This window comes from Eptatretus burgeri, chromosome 10 (assembly GCF_056783735.1).
Source record: "Eptatretus burgeri isolate ZD-2024b chromosome 10, Ebu_testis_v1, whole genome shotgun sequence".
NCBI lineage: Eukaryota > Metazoa > Chordata > Myxini > Myxiniformes > Myxinidae > Eptatretus > Eptatretus burgeri.
In genome coordinates this window covers 46,154,251-46,176,134 of record NC_140970.1, presented here as the reverse complement: position 1 = coordinate 46,176,134, position 21,884 = coordinate 46,154,251, and the positions used below count along the sequence as shown (strand labels likewise).

The 21,884-nt window shown below is 40.2% G+C and overlaps 1 protein-coding gene across 6 annotated transcripts in view; it reads left to right on the top strand.

Moving 5' to 3' along the window:
• FANCD2 (FA complementation group D2) overlaps positions 1–21,884 on the top strand; it is a 273,881-nt gene that overhangs the window by 77,445 nt on the left and 174,552 nt on the right. For all 6 annotated transcript variants that reach the window (XR_015062404.1, XM_085898104.1, XM_085898102.1 and 3 more), the window contains 5 exons: positions 2,656–2,743; positions 8,844–8,948; positions 9,330–9,403; positions 12,548–12,674; positions 18,715–18,849. Coding sequence is in view for 5 of the 6 variants with exons in the window: in XM_085898104.1 (XP_085754230.1) it covers positions 2,656–2,743; positions 8,844–8,948; positions 9,330–9,403; positions 12,548–12,674; positions 18,715–18,849 (529 nt within the window). In the remaining variant the exon portion in view is untranslated. The remainder of the gene's footprint in view (positions 1–2,655; positions 2,744–8,843; positions 8,949–9,329; positions 9,404–12,547; positions 12,675–18,714; positions 18,850–21,884) is intronic.

The window sequence follows — 21,884 nt, the reverse complement described above, 5'->3', positions numbered from 1 at the left end:
TTGGATGGTGCGCCATCAGAACTTGCACACAATACACATGCCTCCTCACGTACCGGCATGTGCACACCCCCATGGAGAGTTTCCTTGAACACCCCGTACTCCCCATTTGTACCTTTTTGGATGGTACATACCTTTTTCAGCAAATGTCAGCTCTACTTCTTGATCGGAACACACCACGCTCCAGCCACATGGATGTGCTCACCTTTTGGGTCATGCGCTCCCTGCACAAATTTGTCACTGCGCGTGCCCCTATCTCCTCTCTTTCCGTTTCTGTTATAAATAATAAATTATCGCGATCCGGCTCTTTAAATCAATTACAAATTCCGAATTCATTCCCCCGTTTCAGCTTGGCTGCACCCAAGAACATTTATTTTCTTCTCATTCAGCCACTCGATTGTAGCTTTAGCTTTGTGCTTCGGATCATTGTTCTGCTGAGATGTGAATCTCCTACCCAGTTTCATCCAGTATTCCTGGCTGACTCAAGCAGGTTTTCATCAAGCATTCTCCTATACTTTGCACCTTACATTGTCCCTTCTCTCCTGACAAGGTTGCTAGTCCCTGCTGATGAAAAGCAGCCCCATAACATAATGCTGCCACCACCACACTTGGCAGTAGGGATAGTGTTGACTTCTTGATGTGCAGAGTTGGGCTTGTGCCAGACGTAACACTTTGAATTTTGACCAAAAAGTTCAATTTTTGTCTCGTCTGACCACAAAACTTTTCTCTACATGCCTGAAGTATCATGAAGATGCTTTTTCACAAACTCCATACGAGCTTTTCGATGTCTTTTTTTTTTTTTTTTTTTTTTTTTTTTTAGTAATTGCTTACTTCTTGCCACCTGTCCATAGAGACCAGCTTTGTGAAGGGAACGGGGTGTCATTGATAAATGAACACTGACCCCAATCTCGGACAGAGCTTTGCAGATCTTTCATAGTCATTGTTGGATTTACAGTGACATCCAGAACCAGTTTCATCCTTGCCCAGCTGCTGAGTTTAGATGGGCAACCTGATCTCGTTGTAGTCTGGGTGGTATGATGCGTCTTCCACTTCTTCATGATGGATTTCACTGTACTCAAAGGGATAATGATTGACTGAAATCCTGTTACATCCCTCTCCTGAACAGTGCTTCTCCACCACTTTATGTCTGACTTCTTTGGAAAGCTCCTTGATCTTCATGTTTGCCTTGTTGGTTGACCAAGTGAGTTGCACCTTAAAACTCCGAAGATAAGTGAGGAGCTTAATTTTTAAGTTACACAACTGATTACAAATAGGTGAAACCTATTACACTTATTTTATAACCATTTAAACAAATAATTTGCTTCTAAAGTGATTTAAGGTTAATTAGGCAAAGGGTTTGAATACTTTTGCAACTGAGAATCATCTGATTTTTCTATGTTTATCTCACTTTATTCACATTTTATCTACATGTTTTAGCTTTATCAATTTTGAGTAGTTTGTGAAAATTCTATATATTAAGTTTGATATGAAAGCATCATGAAATATGCTCAGGTGGCATGAAAATGTGAAAACTTTGGAGGGGAGGAAATACTTTTGCAGGCCACTGTATATTGGCTTGTTTTGAACCCTTATGCTTTGTCATTGGCTCCTCTGTCCTTCACATGTTGTGGATGCACATGGTCCTTCTGTCCTTCACATTTTGCAACCAAGGACATATATGCTGCTTTGATATATCCTTGGTTCATCTTTGTATTGTGTGCTGTTATTTTGGGCTGGCAGGAAAGCGTTTATGTATGCACACTTAACTCTGAACCGTCAAGCCTGGGTTTGAATCTTGACCCAGCTATAAACTGTCACCCTGGTCTTCTGTGGGCCTGGTGAATCATAAGTGTGTGTGCCGTCCATCTTTAGAACTTCAAGCTGAGTGTCCCATCTGCCAGCATTATTTGGTAGATGTGAAATATCCCATGGTGTACTTCATGAAGAGGAGATGAGTTATTGCCAGCATCCTGAAAATCTTATAAATTCTGGTCCAAAAGTGCAGATAGCAAGTGGTCTGGTCTTTTTAGATAACCCATGATAGTAGGTTGCACTGCTTACTATCTCAGAGTGTGGTTTGTTGTTTGATTCATCAGTTCCTCCACTATAAGCAGATTCACGTTCCCAGGTTTGTTGCATGTCGCTCGTGAACAGCTGTCTTCTGCTACTAAGAGCAAACATGAGCAGTATGTGCCCTAGTAGTTATAATCACAGATGCTGCAGAAGGGACTGATTGGATTTAAAAAAAAATTATTAAACACACTAAGCAGGGTTTGTGTTCCAGGACTTCTCTTTTTCTGATCGTCTTCCAGTTCAAATTTTTTGGAAAAATAAGGTGGAGTTGAGATTGAATGATGTGTTGGAAGCAGAATCGCCTGGGAAACGCTTGTGCAGTCGTACACACGTTTCCGATTGGTTTTGATTTGATTTGATTTTTTTCACCATGATAATCTGTGTGAATATCTAGCCATGGAGATATTGGGGTTTTCTTTTTCTGCTGTGCTTTGCCTTGCAATAACCAATGCTTTCCATAGATTCCCATCAGGTTGTCATCAAATCTTATTAATAATTCATAAGGGGTTTCCTCAGGAGTTGTACTGCATTTTCTCATTTACTATTACTTCTGTCCCCCACTCACCTTCCTCCCACACAATGCAGTCAGCTTTTGCAGACAAACACAGAGTTGACGGTACCCATCATCGATGCTTTGTCAAACCTGAGTCTCACTTCAGAACTTCTCAATGAGGTGAGTGACAGAATGTCATCACATTCCATCATGAAAGCTTTTTACTGCTGCTTGAAAATCATTGATGGGACAAATAGAGTGAAGTGGTTATGTTGTTATTTTCAATGTTCTTGTGTCGATTGCGCAAGTCATTTCAAATTATTTTGTCATCGCAAACGACGAAACAATGTGCAACTGTCAGGCAAAGTGAAATGCATAGGAAATGCTCCAGATATAGGCAGACCACTTTTAGGTTTTCTTGCTTCAACCATCCTGTGATGTACAAGTGCAATTTTGTCTTGATGTCGGGTGCCAGCAGTTCAATAAGCACTGCTGTCACTTTGCCATTTCAAAAATATTTATTTTAGCAATGCTTGATGTGCCAGTATGTGGGGGTTATACTTGTCCGATGGCTTTGTGCCGTAGCCTAAATGGAGATGCACTTGTGATCGGGAACATAAATAATGGAATCGTGTCCGCAAAATTCTGTAAACCATACAGCTGTGCAATTTAGATACTCGGTCTGCTGTTCTGTGCTCGATCTGTGGATATTAAACAGGTCTGTGTCGTTAACTGATGATTTACAAACAGTTACTGAAAACGAATATTGTGTGTGTGTGTGTGTGTGTGTGTGTGTGTGTGTGTGTGTGTGTGTGTGTGTGTGTGTGTGTGTGTGTGTGTGTGTGTGTGTGTGTGTGTGTGTGTGTACATATATATGTATATATCTTCTTCTTCTTCTTCTTTCGGCTGGTCCCGTTCGGGGTCGCCACAGCGGATCATCCGTATGATCCGCATAGTGATTTGGCACATGTTTTACACCGGATGCCCTCCCTGACGCAACTCTGGTCGCCTTTTACGACACAGGGATATGGTACACCTATTTTCACCGGGGTATACACCGGCCCAGTACACTGGTACTCATTTCGCCGACCTCGGAAGGATGACAGGCTGAGTGAACCCCCTGGTGTATTAATTCAGTGGCCCAACGGGGATTGAACTCAGGACCTTTTGGATCCCAAGCCGCTGCCCTAACCACTGTGCCAACACCAGGCATATATATATATATATGTATGTATGTATGTATGTATGTATGTATGTATGTATGTATGTATGTATGTATGTATGTATGTATGTATATATATATATATATATATGTATGTATGTATGTATGTATATATATATATATATATATATATATGTATGTATATATTTATATACATACATACATATATATCGGTGCAGTTAGTTGAAATTTTCTTTAGTCATTTGGTTGCATTTTCTTCTATAAATGAGTTATGATTTTTTTTTTGTATTTTTTTTACTTTAACGAATTTATGAAAGAATTTATTTATTATAACTGATCAGATTTTACTGAATACATGAGGTGTGTGATGGTGGTGCTTTCCACGTGGGGGAGCTGCATCATTAGTTTTACTTTATTACAACACTTCATATGAAACCTGAAAAGCTTAACAAAGGCATAGGTAATGGGTCAAACATGCCAATCTCAAGGGTTGGCCTTTGTGTTGCTCCCATCTGAGCACTTGCTCTTGATACTGTGACCCAACTTCAGAACTCATCGACTGTGTTGATTTGTCATTCGTCAATTAATGTCTTTGTAATTCATATAAATATATATTGGTGTGTCTCCTCATTTCATTGTCGTGTATGTGTTGCATGTATAGGCTCTTCCATGAGCTTTACACACACAATACAAACGAGTGTTCATAAAACACTTTGCCCCCACAGTCTTTAGAAAAAGGACATGGGAAGGGTCTTTTAAACTCTTGCTTAGCATTTCCGACCACAATGTACAGGTAGTGGACCAAAAAAATGGAAACGCTTGGGTGAATGAGGTAGACCAAGTACATTGAAAGCAACAGCTTCCATACAGGTGTGGCCCACGTGTTAAGCAAATAACATCCCAGCATGCTTCGCGTCATGTATACAAATGTGGCACAGGCTTGATTGCTCATAATTATGGCTGGCATTGCTGAAAGAGGAGACCTCAGTGACTTTGAAAGAGGGTGATTGTTGAGGTGCATTGGACAGAAGCTTCATTGACAAAGGCAGTTCAACAATCTGAATGTTTCATGAGCAATGGTGTCTAAGGTTTTGTCGACATGGAACTCCGAGGGAAAACCATCATCAGCAAAGGGCAGCAGTGGACCGAAGCGCATACTCTAAGGTTCGTGATATCCGTACATTAATTTGATACCGTACATTACCGTAATTAATTAATTACTGTACATTAATACCGTACATTAATTTGAAGTGCAAGGCAAAGCAGGCGAGCAACTGCGGATAAATTGCCTGTAAATTTCAACCTCAGAGCGAACAGTCAGTTTCATAAAAAATCGGTCTACCGAGAACTTTACAGAGCGGGATATAGAGTGGGAGCCCAGAACTTTTCATTATGTGAAAAGTGCGAAAACGTTTGACCTCATGGACTGATGGGACCATCTTCCGACATTACAAAAATGCATTGCTTCTGGGTCTGAGGCTTGCCTTCCCCCCTCCCCCCATCCCATAATTAGTGACATCATTACCAAAAAAACCTATTTTTGTCAATATCTCCAAAACTATGCTTGATAATTTGACAAATAGGGTGTCTACACCCATGTTTTCATGGTCAATGGTTACAATGGCAACAATTTTAGTGCTAGAAAATGTGTAGGTCACCCTGAAACTCGGCAACTTGTGGAGTCATTGTCCTTCATTTGGAAAATAGCACAATTCTATAACAGTACCTGTTTTGAATCTTCTCTGCATTACATGTCTTCTCCATCGCTCTCATCACTGGCCTCACTCCAAGCATTGTTTGACTCCTCATCGTGTGTGGAAGTAGCTCCCACGCTGTACTCGTCATCCGTAGGTGGGCCTGTGAGGGACTCTGAGAATGAACTTCCTGGCTACCAGTCTGGTCCAAAGCAGTTTTGAGTAAACTTCCATCCAAAGTCTGTGGGACTCACCCTACCAGTTGGGTCAGTTTTGTCAGCCGTTTTCCAGATTATTGGTACATACTGAGCCCTTTTGATAGGATTTCCAAGTGCCTTGGTGCACAGGGAAGAGAGGCACAGTTTCTCTTTATTCTAGTGAGGGGCTCCTTCTCATTACCACCCAATGATGTTAAGGGACATAAATGGTCAAAATACGACATGGTTGACAAACATTTATTATTATGATTATTATTACTAGCTAACGAACCCGCACCCATTGTGTTACCTCCTGCTTGTTGAATATTATATAGTAAGTGCAGATTGTTGTTTATTATTATTATTGTTGTTATTATTAATTCATCGTGCATATCAAGGCTGGTAGGAGTTTCCCGTTAACCGTCAGAGCACGTGTCGGCGATTTCAGTCTCAAGCCGCTTTACTTCATTGGAGCTGAGACAAAGACTAAAGCAAACCAGGATGGTCAACACTGATTTTGATCCTGTCATTCGGATCCTGTATTCCGAACCCTAGCCCAAAGGATTCATGCTTACAAGTTCCATGGACGGACTGTTCCTCTGGTGCAGTTGAACACAGCATCCAATCCACTGGCCAGTATCTTTCTCTCAATCACATATATACTGTCATTATGCAACCCTGGTTCTGGTTGCAAGCAAGCGGTGAGGGTATGGAAGAACAGGAGGGTCAGATTGGGGATATTTTTCCTTCAGGATGTGAACCGAAGTGGGTGATGGGGTCTTTGATGGGGACATTGCAATAATTTCTGTGTGCAATACGATGGCAGCACATCTGCTTTCTTCAACCTTTTTATTGGATTCGGTCAGCATTGCCAATGCCTCTGTAGATGTCATTGATGAGAGGAAGACAACGTTTCCAGATTTGTTCGCTCGGTTGTTGACGTGGATGTCCTGAAATCTGTCCTTACCTTTCGACATGAGATTTTGTACAGAATACTTATCAATGTCATCCTGTGTTCCTCCGAGAGCAAGAAACTCCAACTTGTACAAACTGAAAATTACTGTCTCCAACATAGGAGTTTTGTTTTTGATCACTTCATTCTCGAGGAACATCGACAATTTTTGGAAGGCTTCAACATGCTTCTCCCGATTGGATATTTGCTCTTCCTTTGTTGCATCCTGCATGACATACTCACGACGACAAGTGTTATGGTATTTTGCTTTCTTTGCAATAGATCTTCCCAAGTCCAATGATCCAAGCATTACACTTTTTCTTTGCAGCAAGTAGAATTGACTTGCTCCCATCTGTGGTCAAACATTGGCTGAGGGCTTCATTTTTCGGTGACTTCCACTTCCTCTTCTTTCCACAGAAAAGGCATTCCTGTCCAAGGACACCTCCCGTGTTGCTGGAAGGATGGCTGGAACTTAAATAAGGGGCTTTGCAGGGTCGTTCTGACAGTTCTTTGGCAGGATATGCTCGTCTCTTAACAGCACAAATTTGACAGACAAATTGAGTAACATTTGCCTTCTAGTCACTCAGCCATGCTGATCTCTTCCGAGGTGCTGGAGAACAGGTCACTTTGAAGTGTCATTCGACGACTAGCAGCATTTGTGGCTGTTTCCCAATTTTCAAAATTGAAAGACTTCAGGCCAGGTTCCTCTTCTTCTATTTCTTTCCAAATTATGCAAACGGGGGCTTCCTTCACCATGATCTGAAAATAAAAACACAGAATAAGAGCTCATTATTTGCCTCAATGCAACAAAAGAGTAACAGTGTTGCTCCACTATGCATATGCACATTTCAGGGTGAACGACACATTTTCTAACACTAAAATTGTTGCCATTGTAACCATTGACAATGAAAACATGGGTGTAGACATCCTATTTTTCATATTATCATGCATAGTTTTGGAGATATTGATGAAAATAGGTTTTTCATTAATGGCGTCACTCATTAACTCATTAACTAAAGCAGGGCTAACCCCTGCTTTAGCGGGGAAAATGGCCTTTAAGTGTGCGTGTGCGTGTGCGTGTGCGCGTGCGTGCGCGCGTGTGCGCGCGCGCGTCACTCATTAGGTGATTTGAGGGATGGAAAGCCACACCTCATACCCGGCAACAATGCATTTTTGTGATGCCGAGGGATGGTCCCATTAGTCCATGAGGTCAAACGTTTTGGTGCTTTAAAGATAAATATAAGTTCTGGGCATCTGGTCTAATACTATAGTCAGGTTGCAGAGCACAAACCGCTTATCTCACCGAACAATGTACGTTCGTGAGTCCAGTGGTGCAAAGAGCACAGGCAATGGCTTACCAAGCAGTTGGGAAATGTAATATGGTCAGATGAATCATCCTTCACTATGTTCTCGACAAACGGACGAGTATACCTGTGCCACCAACGTAAATATCTCAACAGCACTGAGTGAATCGTTCCAACAGTGAAGGGTTCTGATGGTTCTGTAATGTGGGGCGCATTTTCCTGGCATGATTTTGGTGGAGTCATTCCCTTGGAAGGCAAGGTCAATGCCAATCTTCACTCCATGTTGCAGAATTTTTTTCCTGTTGGAAGTGGTGTCTTCCAGTATGACAATGCCTCCAACCACAGACCATGTCTGTTTGTCCAATGGTTTGATGAGCTTGACACTGATGTTGTCCATATGTTATGGCCTTTTCAGTCACCAGATCTGAACCAAATTGAGCATTTATGGGATACTCTGGAACGACGCCTGAGACAGTGTTTTCCACCTCCATCAAACAGGTGTGAGTTGATTGACTTTCTTGTGAAAGAATGGTCCCACATCCCTCCTGCAGCATTCCAGATGCTGGTGAACTCTAAGCCACAGTGCATACAGGCTGTATACTGGCTGCATGTTGTGACCCAATGCCCTATTCAGTGACTTTACATTGGTGTTTCCATGTTTGTTTTTTTGTCCACTGATTTTTTTTTTTTAACAAAGAAGGAAGGAATTTTTTTTGTATACACTTTTTGTATACACTGTCGAGGCTCGTATGAGAGTTAAATTGTCACTTGACAAAGAATTGTCACTTGAATATTGGTTTGTCCTTTATATTTGATGTTTACTTATCCCCCCTCCCCCATCATTCCCCGATAAAACTTTGCATTTTACAACTGCAGCAATAATGATTTGTGGACCCAAATGCCTGGTTTGCAATAATTTTTTTTCATGATCTCATGCCTGATGTGCACAGGTACAGGGATACATCATGGAGGTATTGACTGCAGTGGAGATTGAACACCTGCCAGTCATTGTCAAGTTTGTTCTGCACTCGATCATGCCAACTAATGCACAAGAGGCACGGACCTGCTTATCACACACATTCGCGTGGCTTTTTCACATGCCTGTTTTGTCCTTTTGCTAGCCAATTCTGAACACATTTTGCATTTGTCTCATGCCTCAATGGAGTAATTGATTACTGTGATTATAGAGCAGAAAAATTGGCTTCAGTGGCACACAGGTTGATATGTTTTAGGACCAGTGTTTCTGTTTCTTTTCAGTATTCTTGATTTGTCATGGATGTATACCAAGCTAGAAGCTAGTGTGTGCAAGAGTTACTTTTCCAAACTTTACTTTCTCTCCTGCTGTATCAGTCTCATTGAGATGCAATTTTTGTTTCTATTATTATTGTAATTGTGACAACACCCAAACTACATTTTGCTTTCACTGGATGCATTAGGTCATTGCAGAGTTGCGAAGCAAGTTAGACTTTCCAGTCTCCCTTCCTCGAAGCCAAGAAAACAAGATACCAAAGTAAGTTGAGATAGAAGCAAGGTGGACAGCAACACGCTTCACAAACTTTTGTTACCACCTCATTGTTATTCTTATGTGCACACGAGATAGTCAATTGATTTGTTTCTGCTTGAAAATGAGCTTTCTTGGCAATGTTCGGTGTTGCCACTGTTTGGCCTTGAAACAGTTTGGTTGCCATTCCAACCACTATAAAAATTACTTGACCTAAAACATATTTTTTATGGGTATTGTATTGCTCAAACAAAAGTCGAGCAAACGGGAACATATTTTCTGAACCTGTTGTTTCACATGAATAATCTTCCTTCGTGTATCCATTTGATATCCTATTTTATGGTTGGGCATGGAGGTTCATGTGCTATCACAGTTGTACTTAACTTAACTTAGCCTGATGTCAGAACAACTTAAATACATGAGTCTGCTCCAGGGGTTTCATTATATATATATATTTTTTTGATAGTAGGAGGCAATTGAAAGAAATTATGAGGCTTCAGATGAATCAATGATTGCGAGTGGTCAGGAAGCTGTCTAGACCCCCAGAACTAGACCATGGGCCAAGCCCAAAAATTATGCTTAGTTTTTGAGTTCCGTGATCTACACCTGAGAAGTACTTGCAAGTGTGTTAGGTATGTTAAATAGGTGTGTATTAAACATAAATTACATGTTCCCACATTTGAAATTTTCACATTAAAGTAGAAATGTTAAAAACAAAGGAAAAGTTAAATCCCATTGTTAAGGACTTTCCTTTCCCTAGCAACGGCGATATTCATACTTCTTAATAGTTTTCTTGAGAACTAAAATTGAATGGTCAAGCAAACTGGTAATTGTGCAGATCACCAAATGATAGATTTAATTGTTAATTTTTTTATATTAAAAAACCATTTGGATGGTTGTTGCTATGAGAAAAATTTCCCTAGCAACCATTTCTGGTGAAACGCATAAATTGAATCACTTCGTAAGTTAAGTAAATATTTAGACTCGAGATAGAACTTTTGAATGGACAAGTAATCCTAGTACCCTACCAACCACACATATTCTTGTATTTATAATGACCAAAAAATATTGTGTACTAATCACCCGAATATTGCATTATGTCTGTTCAGTCCACTCCCTCTTTTTGATGAAATGCATAACTATATATACACAGTCCAACACACACACACACACACACACACACACACACACACACACACACACACACACACACACACACACACACACACACACACACACACACACACACACACACACACACACACACACACACACACACACACACACACACAGATGTTGTTCTTTAATTTTTAAGATCACCATTTACTTGTTACTGTTACATTTTGCTGCATTTAACACGTGCACGCACGCACGCACACGCGCACACATCAATCATACAAACAACTCAGATATTGTTGGTTTTATTTTAAAATCTTATTCTCTCTATCTCTCACTCTCTTCTACGATTCCCTTTTCTCTCTTAAGCTATATGTATGCATGTCTTAATCTAAAACTGTATAGTACTAAATATAATCAAAAGTTACTCAAGAGATACCATTCATGTAGCGTTTATATACAAGCTCATTGCTGATGCATACTACTTTCTCAGTCGTTTCTGACATGTTATGCTGTACAGGAATCGTACATACATTTAATGATTTATACATGTGAAAGTAATGCTTCCACACAAATGCTGCATAAGCTATTACAGGTATATTACTGTCATTTCATTGATGAAATAAGCATGTTATTTCCAAGAGGATATCATGATGTGAATTGTTTTACAAGCATACAACTCTAATTTGCGATGTAAAGTCATTAAATAAAGCTTAATTACATTGAATACATGTAACTTTGTTCTATAATAAATAGAAGATGCCAAATCTTAAAAACTTGACTTGACTGTCCCTACGGAAGATGTGTGTTTTATTCCTACTGTTGATCCTGAAGCACAGCATATTTCCTACTGTTGATCCTGAAGCAATTGCATACATGTATCACATTATCCCTACTCTTTACAACTATTCAATGAAACTTAATGTACAACCTATGTGTCATAATTTTTAAAAACTAAGGTGTATACAATATGGTCAGTGTTGCAATAACAGATTTTAAAATTGTGAAAACACATTACGATGAAAGTCACAAAATAGAGTTGATCACATTTGTTAAAAACAATGTCTCTGTTCATGTTTGAACATCTCAAATCAGACAGTTACTGTCGCTTTAAAAAAAAAATCTCTGCTAACTGTTATGACTTTTTATTACAACGAGATTTCTCTTCGATAGCAAACTGGTTGTGCTGATTTTCATAATATTAAATGAATGAATCATAAATTCCAGAAAGATTAAAACTCCAGGGCCTGCTATTATTTCATAAACTTTAAATACTGGTGTCTTTGATACTTCTAAAACTAGTGTCATTCATTCCCTAACAAACATAAGTATACTCTTGAATATGAAATATTCCATGGTCATAATAATCAATACGTGATGAAATGTTAATCGGACTATGGACTACTACGAGAAGTTACTCGACCTGTAACTGCTGCTGGTGGTAGTATACTCGTTGACTCGACCCTATTACGAGTACGAGATCTAAGTTTTTAGATGTAGATCTAAGTTAGACTCCACTGATGTCCTTGCACTGATGGACACATTCGCAAAATTTTCTCCAGCTAACATCCGAAAAACGAATTAGTTTGTCTGCAGATTGGTCCACCAAATGCATGCAACACTCCATGTCGTGTTGTACTTCGCGTAGATTTACTCGCTCTTTGTTACATTGCGTTACAACGACACACACTGTACGATGACTGTGATTGGCTTGTTTTGGTGGAGCCCCGTTAAAAGCACAATGATTGGCCAATTAAGAAATAAGCTGACGTCATCACTTCCCTGAGATTGTCGGCTGCAAGAGTAATTTTAGCGTCCCTTTCTTCAGATTTCTGTCAAATACACGTATGTTTTGAAGATGGGAACATTAATAGACATACTTATAAATATACTCTAGGATCATTAAAGGTCAAATAAAGTACTTCTCTATTGCAGATCAGGGAAAGTAGGAATTTTGGGGTTCAGCCCACGGTCTATATGTAATGTGTAATTCTCTTGTACTTGCGACTTGGTTGAGATTTCTGCTCCTCTGTCCAGAGCCGGTGCTACCGATTGTGAAGGGCTAGTGCTTGACGTGGTGCGAGTTGCGGTACGATTCCAAAGGACCACTGCTGAAGCTTGGCTCCGAGTCATTGAGACCTTAACAGATGACAGCCAGCACAAGGTGAGTACATGAGATCAGGGTGTAATAAAAATTCTCCCAGTTCACTCTAAATCTAATTAGTCATGTTTGCTTTGGTGATACATTTGTTTCTTCAGATGTATGGTGTCAGACTTGTGCCAATTTGTGGATTTCTGCTTCTCGCTCCCATGTGTGCTATGTTGTGATGAAAAAAAGATTTCCTTCACACCCCCTTCCCTGCTGCTTTCACTCCCCTCATAATCATCCCAACCAGATTTATATTGGGTTATTGTCATATGAAATATACTTCTTTTTTATTTCAAAAAAGCGCTTTTTTTCTACAATTCTCAATTTTATTTTGGTTTTTTTTATTTTTCCTTGTGTAGAATCACCATGTTGATCAAGTGGAGCTCACTATATTTTGGTGAAAAAACAAAAAAAACAAAACAAAACAAAAACACATTACAATTGAAAGCCCTACATGTGGTTTTTAATTCATTTTCCTCCATTTTCATTTTCCTTGTGCATGGAAATGTAGTTTTTATTTCTTCTCTCCTCAAACGGCCCATTAATACAACATTACATAGAGAAAAGGCATGAGGTTGATTTAACATTTCACTTGTGTAATGTGTAGATTGCCACCGAGCCAAAAGTTGAGTTAGGAGAAGCCTAATTGCTTGAACCTTCATAAATATAAATCGTCTTCATAAATATAAAGTTGAGAAGTCACTTATCTCTTTTATGGCTCTTCAGACCTGCACTCTATTGATGTAAAACCACCCGTCCTTATTTTAGATATTAGGGATTTTTTTTTGTTCTGTCATATATTTGAAATGCTCAAAATCAAGATTTATGTCCATGCCAGGCATTGCTGTTTTAAACAATATATAATTTACACAAGATCGAGGCTCATGGAAGAGCAAGCTTAGCAAAGAGAAAAGCAACTGAGTGGGGCAGTGGAGCAACGGTTGGATATGAATGAACAAACAAGAAAAGAAGACAGAGAGTGGAGGAAACACAGTGATCTGCAAGTATGAGTATTGCATTAGGTCGTGTTATTGGGTGTGAGAAAGGTTGTTGGAAGGAATAGGCGATAACATAAGATAATGGTGCACCACCCGCTTGAAGCCTTGGAGGGGAAGAGTGGGAACATCATTCCACAAATGGAAGAAGAAAGGAACAGAAAGAGTTGATTTGTGCAATGAGCTTAGCACACTTCCTCTGCACACCTGACCTCTTATCCACCTACCAGGCTTTTATCTACAGTTTGATGGAGTATTGCTCTCCCCTCTGTGCTGACGCCCCTGCCTCACACCTTACTTGGCTTGTCGCCGTGGAAACCAAGGTCTTCAAGATCATTAGAATGTCCTGCGATGAAGCTGAGTCTCTGGGCCTATCACTGCACATTGCAGACAGGTTAGTGGTCTTTCTGTATTCTTCCGCTTCCTTTCTGGTCTTGCACTCTTTGCTCCTTCCATGCTCTGCATTCCCCCAGGCTCTTGCAGGGAGCACATGGCCTGCCAGCAACCCCCTTCTGGTGAAACTCCAAAATTCTGGAATCATTGCTGACCTCAACTCATTTGTTCTTCTTTTCTCCCACCAGTGGAACCAACTTCAACATTCTCTTCAATCTCATTTTTCTCACTTGGGCTGAGACAGCTGTTCACCATCTTCTCAGATCATCCCCATCTACAACAATGATCTTTTCTACCCATGTTAACTCTCCTCAAGCCCACCTCTTTCCAAGTTTCCAGTTTTTCCTTCCTGAGAGTTTGTGGCTGTCCCATCTTGTTCACTCAGTGTGTCCTCCCCTAACCCTCATTCTTCCCCACATCCCTCATTTCTTCAAGTCTCCCTCTATTTCATCTCTCATCCTGCTGTTGGTGTCCCCCCACCCTCCATTTCTATTGTTCTTTTTGTCTTGTTACATCCTGATCCCTTCCTTGTTTTATCTCCTTCACAAGCCTCGACACTGTACATAAATAGCAGTAGGTGAGGTTCTTGATGCCATTGAAATAATCTTGTTCCTGATGCCAATGGAATGTTTGCCTCAAAAACCTTTTGAATAGTGAAAACTGTTTTGACTTCCCCTCAATTATTTTTGGCATCCGACATGTACAGGCACGTTTGCAGTGATGAAGGGCTAAAAACCAAATCATTAAAATAGAAAATAACATAGTGATGATCTTGGGAGGGAGGAACAGGGGGTAAAGCACCAACAGACAAAGTGGGGTGAAGAAGAAATGTGAGTTTAAGAATGTGTTGATGTGTCAGAGCATGTGAGAGGGAGTACAGGATTAGTGTTGGAACAGGTTTTTGCAACGTTTGCACTTTGGGAAGCAGTGGGAATCTTTGGGGTAATGTCGGGGTGAAAAAGTAGTGTTTCCAGAATTATGGTCATCGGTTAAACAGAAAGTGGGCAGGGGGGTGTTTGCAGTGGGAATTGAAGAGGGAATTGGGGCCTTTTAGGTTTGGTGCAGAGGCGAAAAAGGGGGGAACTGCACTTGATAACATGATTGGTTAAGGGCAGGTAGGAAATATGATTTACAGGAAGGGAAAAGGTAAAAAGTATTTGATACCATCACAATGAGTTTTATATGAGATGGAGGAGCTGAATGCTATTGTAAACGGAGGTGTGTATGACATGGTTTCAGTGAGCGAGACAATTTAATTACAATATAAATCGGAGGACAACATTTGAAGGCTATAATAGACACATGAAGATGATAGGAAAGAGAAAATAGGAGGTTTTGGTAAATGAAAGTGTTGTATCACATGAAAGGAGTTACAGTAAAGATGTAATTAATATAGAGGATTCTGTGTGTATCGAGATTAAGGGTGGTAAGGATAGTAAGATACTCATAGGATGCTTTTTTGGGCTCCTGGTGTGAGGGAAAAACAGGATAGAAGGGTTCATGAAGAATTCAGGAAGGAGTATTGATGATGGAGGATTTTTTTTTGCCACTGATAGATTGTTCTTACTTGAGATTCAGGGCCTCCATCCATTGTTGGGAGAGCAGCAGCAGCATGTCGAGGATGGATATAACCAGATCGGAAACCAAACTGATCATCTGAGATCAGGCTGTTAGAGAAAAGGAAGAATTTGATATCAACTTCAATGATGGATTCTATTACTTTGCTTATACTTGGAAATGTGCTAATCGGTCTATGGTTAAAAGGATCTGTTTTTGGAACCTTTTGTATATTGCAGTGATGTTGGTTGACTTGCAAAGTAGATGGAAGGTGAAGTAGGGCAAATGATAGGTTAAACAAGACAGAAAGAGAAGTGGCAGAGTATGTTTTTAGGACGTGGCTGCTGATGGCATTCGGTCTAAAATCAGAATTAAGGAGTGCCAGAAACTTTGCCACATTCTCAGGTGAGAAAGACAATGTGTCCAGGACCAGTTGGGTGCAATTTGGCACAGCAGCGACTGAGTGCTTACGTGATATTTAGAAGCAGAGTTGAGACATTTGGCCTTATCATGAGTAGAGTCTGCTGTGACATTGGAAGTGAGGGAGGGGATGGAGCGAGAGCAGACAGACAAACAGACAGACAAACAGACAGACAGACAGACAGACAGACAGACAGACAGACAGACAGACAGACAGACAGACAGACAGACAGACAGACAGAACAAGACACCAACAGTTATGTGAGGTTGGAGATACATTCATAGATTGGGCAAAAGATTGTCAGAGGCTGCTTAACATAAGGAAATGTAAGGTGCTGGAGTTAGGTAAGAATAATAAAAATTGGGCCAAGATAATGCAAGGGGCAGTCTTGGAGTGTGTAACACAAGTGAGCGGTCTATGGGTGGTGGTATATGTATGTGGCTTATGAGCGGGTGGGGGCAGTGTGCGTGGGGTGGGTTTTGGGAACTATCGGTAAAACTAATAGGGTTTTAGGTTATATTCATAGCGAAATAAATTTTCAATCAAAAGAGGAGTGTTAATACTGTAAAGCGATTTAGAAGGCCCTCATCTAGAATATGTGGTGGGTTTGGGATCCAAGAATCCTGAGTTCAAATTCCACTCTGCTGTTGAATTAATACCAGGTGGGGTTAACTCGCCCTGTCATCCTTCCGAGGTCGACAGAATGAGTACCAACTTGCTGGTATCCTGTGTCAGAGTGGTGACCCGTCCAGTATTGTGCCCAATAGCCAAGGAGACTGCTTAGACAGCACCAACGCTCTGCACAGAGTATGGTCCCAATGGATGGATGGATGTAGAATATTATGCACAGTTTAGGTCACCACAGCTGACGAAGGACACAGCTGCCATAGTGATGGTTCATCGTAGAGCTACCAGATTGATTCTGAGGCCAGCTAGAATAAGTTACAAACAGCAACTGAAGGAGACAGGATTTTATACATGAGAAGGGAGGCAATTACAAGGGGACCTGATAGAAATGTTTCGATTATGAAGGGTAGAGAAAAAGTTGAAGCAGGATAGTTTTTATTTTCTTTTCTCATTTTAACTCAGATGGACAGTGACGGAACCAGAGGGCATTGTTGGACAGTGAGAAAGAGGAAGGTTTGAACAGAAACAAGGCAAGGGGGTATTTTGCAGAGTTGTTAACGCATAGAATGTTCCTCCAGGGAACATAGTGGCAGCGGTGACAGCTGAGAGGTTTAAAATGGGTTTGGATATTAAGTACTTAGAAGCAATGTGGGCACAGAGGTTATAAGGATACAGGCAGGAATGGTCGTTTGTTTAAGATTCGCCGGATTTGATTCAGTTTTGAATGTTTGTAAGTTGTTGAGATCCGATTATTTTGTGTGTGTGTATCATGTCAACTGGAAATGTGTAGTCATTAATCTTTGTCCTTCATGGGAGGGGAGTGTGTACAGGGTTTGTGTCGTGTCCCTGGGTTGCTGCGAACGTAGAGATGACATTGGCATGATGGGCCACATGGCCGAGTCTTGCATCTGGGTTTCCTTTTCTGTCCCCCTGATGTCGATTGCTTGTCTCGTATTTTGACCTCTTTATCCTGTAGAACATGCTGTAGATTTGTGTTAATCTTGTTTGTCTGATTATGTTAATGCTAACCACTGCATCGTCACTGCTTGCTTGTATTATTAGTCACCGCATGTCAAGTATGAAAAGGAAAGATTTTCGTTTCCTTTGTGTATTTGTATCTTAGAAACGTAATGGTAGCTTCGTTATTAACGTGGTTATTACAAACTCTTCCGATTTCACAATTAAATACTTTGCGATGAACCTCAAACGTGTTGGAATAGGTTTTTGCGTTTTGGGAATAGGTGAGCGATTCAGTGAGAAATGCAGGGTAATCTCAATTAATTTTTTCATGGAGTATTATCAAACGGTTTCTTCCACCTATATAAGTGTTATTCACATAATTATGACATTCACCAGGATCGTGAAGCAAATTGCTGACTAAATCGGGTGGAATCCTGTCAGTCATTTTCTGGGCAGATCTGGTAATTTTAACCAATTTGTTGCCGAGTCATTTCCTTTTACTTGTTTCTTGGAAAGATTTGACGAAGTGCTGGGTGAAGATTACCCCTTCATCTCAAGTGCAATTGTTTTAATCATTGACAAAGCTTTCCCATGGTTTATGTTTCTTCAAATATACCGTATTTCGTGTGTGGATGATGAGACACGCTGCAGGCAAAGCAGTAACCCGGCAATGACGGACGGACACCGGTGAGGGGGGAGGGTGAGGGGGGCACAACGCTAACACACCATGCCAGTATTTCATACCTTAAATCCATTAATTTGGGCACATGATATTTATCACTCTCTTGGTACATCACGATTGCATAAACGGTACTTTTCAATGTTGTCTGCTACGGTTCTTCAGTCGCACAACACAACGGATATAAAATATTATTTGCTTTGTTGCTTTATGATCCTCAATTGTGTGGTTAACTTGCATTTGATTTTTTTTCTGATCATTTGCATCCTGATGCAATTCCTAAACAGCAATAGTTACAAAACTCATTGATGTTTAATTTAATGTTATGAAACAAGCATGAATCTCATAAAACCACATTCCTCTCTCTCATACAGGCAGATTTGCCATCTTGTTTCTTAACACTTGTTCTGTTTCCTTTTTCAGCCTATAGATTTGCTGGTTTTATTCATTCTCCATGTGAATCATCACAAGCAGGTGGAATCCATGTTCAAGAGCAAAGTTCGGTTGGGGAGGTTGAAAGATTCCTTATTACAGTCGGTGTTCAGCAGACATGCTTCGGTAGGGGGAAAGGACTCTCGCATGATGCTCATTTTATCGATGATACACTACGAGTGTAGTAAATTTGTCTTACTTTACTGTTGACTTTTTCACCATTGTCACCTTTTTACTGAATACCGTAGCTTGCTTAATGATGCTTTTATTGTACATTTATCTCCATGTCACGGGCACGTCCGGAATCCTTCACAGTCTGTCGTCCTTTCATGAGCACATTTCTTTCGTCGTCGGTCTCGTTAACTTCTGGAGTGCTAAACTCGTAACTGATGAAAAATTGTTTCCTTAACTTCATTTGTTACTTATGTTTAGACTTTCTGAAGTGCGTTGTTCACAATCACCTTTTTGTGTTTTTTTTTTTTTTTTCTCCCTCCACAGCCAAATGATGAAGGCATTATGTTTTTACAGTTGGCTGTCCGTCTGTCCGCTATCAGTTTGTTTGTTTTTTAAACCACAATCATTTGTGAACCACTTTGGTTATTTCAACCAAACTTGGCACAAGAGTGAACTGGTTCAATTTTGTGTTTAATCGGTCAAAGGTCATGTGACCTTTGAAAATAATTTTGCTGGCCATAACTTGAATTAATAGCTTCTGACGTTATCTTTCTTAAAACTGTCTCTCTTCTCTCTCGCATGCTTTTTCTCATGTGACCTTGAATCGAGATCAATTGTAATAGTGGGTTGGCATCTAACATGGATGGAGGCATATCCATCAACGCATTCACGTCAGACTCGTGTTTGTAATATCTGCGAGAGCTGTAAATGCTGATTTTTTTTTTGCCAGAGTGATTGTATTTGCTCAAGTAAACTGTACAATGCTTAGGTTGCCCACGCTGCCATTGCACTTCAGCATGCATAACCATGCGCATTCTTGACCTTCGGCATGGAAAATTAGTTTGTAAATCAAAAGTACATAAATGTAAATACAGGGTGAATACAAAATAATGTGTAACTTTTTATTTAACTGCAATTTTTTTTTATTATTATTGGTCGATTTTGTTATCTCCACCACTGAAGATGGACAGAGGTTGTGTTTTCACCCCTGTCTGTCTTTTTGTTTGTGATCAGCATATCTCAAGAAATTGTCGATGGATTCAGACAAACTTTGGTGGACAGGTTAGGTGTGTGGCAAGGACTCAATTATTTGATTTTGGTGAAGATACAGATACGGATATGGATCCGGGAATTTTTAAGTGATTTTTCAGCATTTAGAGATGGGGACAAAAACTATACATAGCATGACATCTCAAAAAGTTGTGGATGGATTTGAACAAAGTTTAGGTGGATAAGTTGTGTACGTGAAAAGAACAAGCCGATTAGATTTTGATTGAGGTCCGGCCTGATCCAGATCTGGCCTATCAGTGGGATACAAAACGTAAACTGTTCAGCTTGGCAGATGTATGCACTCTACCAAGTGCCGTTCTCGTTATTATTTTTTATTTTTTGTCCAATAATACACAGGATTAGTTAAATTTTTGTTAATTATAGCAAAATAAATGCTTGAACAGGCAATAATGAGCGATATCATTAGTAGTTGAGGAAGTTCTCAATCCAAGCACCGCTCCTCTGGATGACAGCTGCCAATGGACACTGAAGTTGAATTCAGGAATTGTTTGTCCCAGAGAAGTTAAATTGATAAGAATGTGATTGCTAAATTACAATGGAACATGGCCAGTTCGTAGATTTCACACAATGGCTATGACTTCATTAGCAGCAAAAAACAATTATTGTGGGGTCAGGCACAGAGGTTAGATTGCCCCAAGTCATTCACGAACCTGCTGGTCAGGCCTAACATTTGACTGGAGCTGGTTAGAACTGGAATTAGTAATTTTGGCCTCAATGCAGTCGATACCTCACCTACTATTCATCAAATACTCAGTGGGATCTTTAACGTCTGCCAACTGCGGTTTTCAGACAGGACATCCTCCTTAACATCCATCCAAGGGACGACACACATTGTGATGCAACTCTCTGCCTGTGAAGCACCAATCCAACAGTTTATAGTGGGGTCAGGCATTAAACCCACATTAGATGGCTCAAAGGTAAGTGTGCTACCTTTGCACATGCACAATCCTGTCGGACTGGATTTGACACAATGACTATAACAAGCCTTGGACAGAAATAGGCAGGGTAGAGTCAGTATTTGGGAAATCTCCATTCATGGGTTAATCTACAGTATGCTTTAATTCTCACTTGTAAGCACTGAAGCACCATCATCCCCAAGTCCATTTTCCTTCACATGGAGCTATTTAAATACCTTTGCATGGCGCTTGAGAACTCCCTTGTGGAAAGCAATTATTCTGTTGAAATGTGAATCTTGAACTTTTGTCCTCAAGCCAACTTTCATTTGATTGTAAATATTATTTTTTTGTATTCGCAATTCTTGGGTGGTAGCCACTTACTTTTCATAGGCACCATTTTAATCGGCCTCCCAAAGTCATACCTGAAGGAATTGAGTCAATCCCAATCCCACTGAGGACTGTTGTTGCAAGGCGAATCAGACAGATTAACAACTTCCTGAAAGTCTTTCATGAGCCAGCTTGGTTCCAACAATCCAAAAGCAGAAACTCAGCAATGATCAAGGTAATCCTGTGAACACGCCAGCTCAGTTTTGAGAAGATCAGAATCAAAATCCTCAACTTTGCTTCCTTCAACCAGTTTTGAACCCACAACCTCTGCAATATCAGTTTGTTTTGTCAAGCTTCAGTTATGATTTAACCCGACTATATTTAACCCTATTTTTTGTTTTTAATTTCCTCTGCCACTAAAGATCGACGAAAGTTATGTTTTCACCCCTGTCTGTCTTTTTTTTTTTCTGTCTGTGAGCAGGATATCTCAAAAACTTATAGACAGATTCAGATAAAACTTGGTTGACAGGTTGGGTGTGTGACAATGACGAATTGATTAGCTTTTGGTGAAGATCCGGATACGCTAATTGAAAAAAAAAAAAAATTCCAGTGATTTTTCATAATTTAGAGATGGGGCCAAAAATGATATATCGGAAGATACTTCAAAAAGTTATGGACTGATTCTGCCAAAAT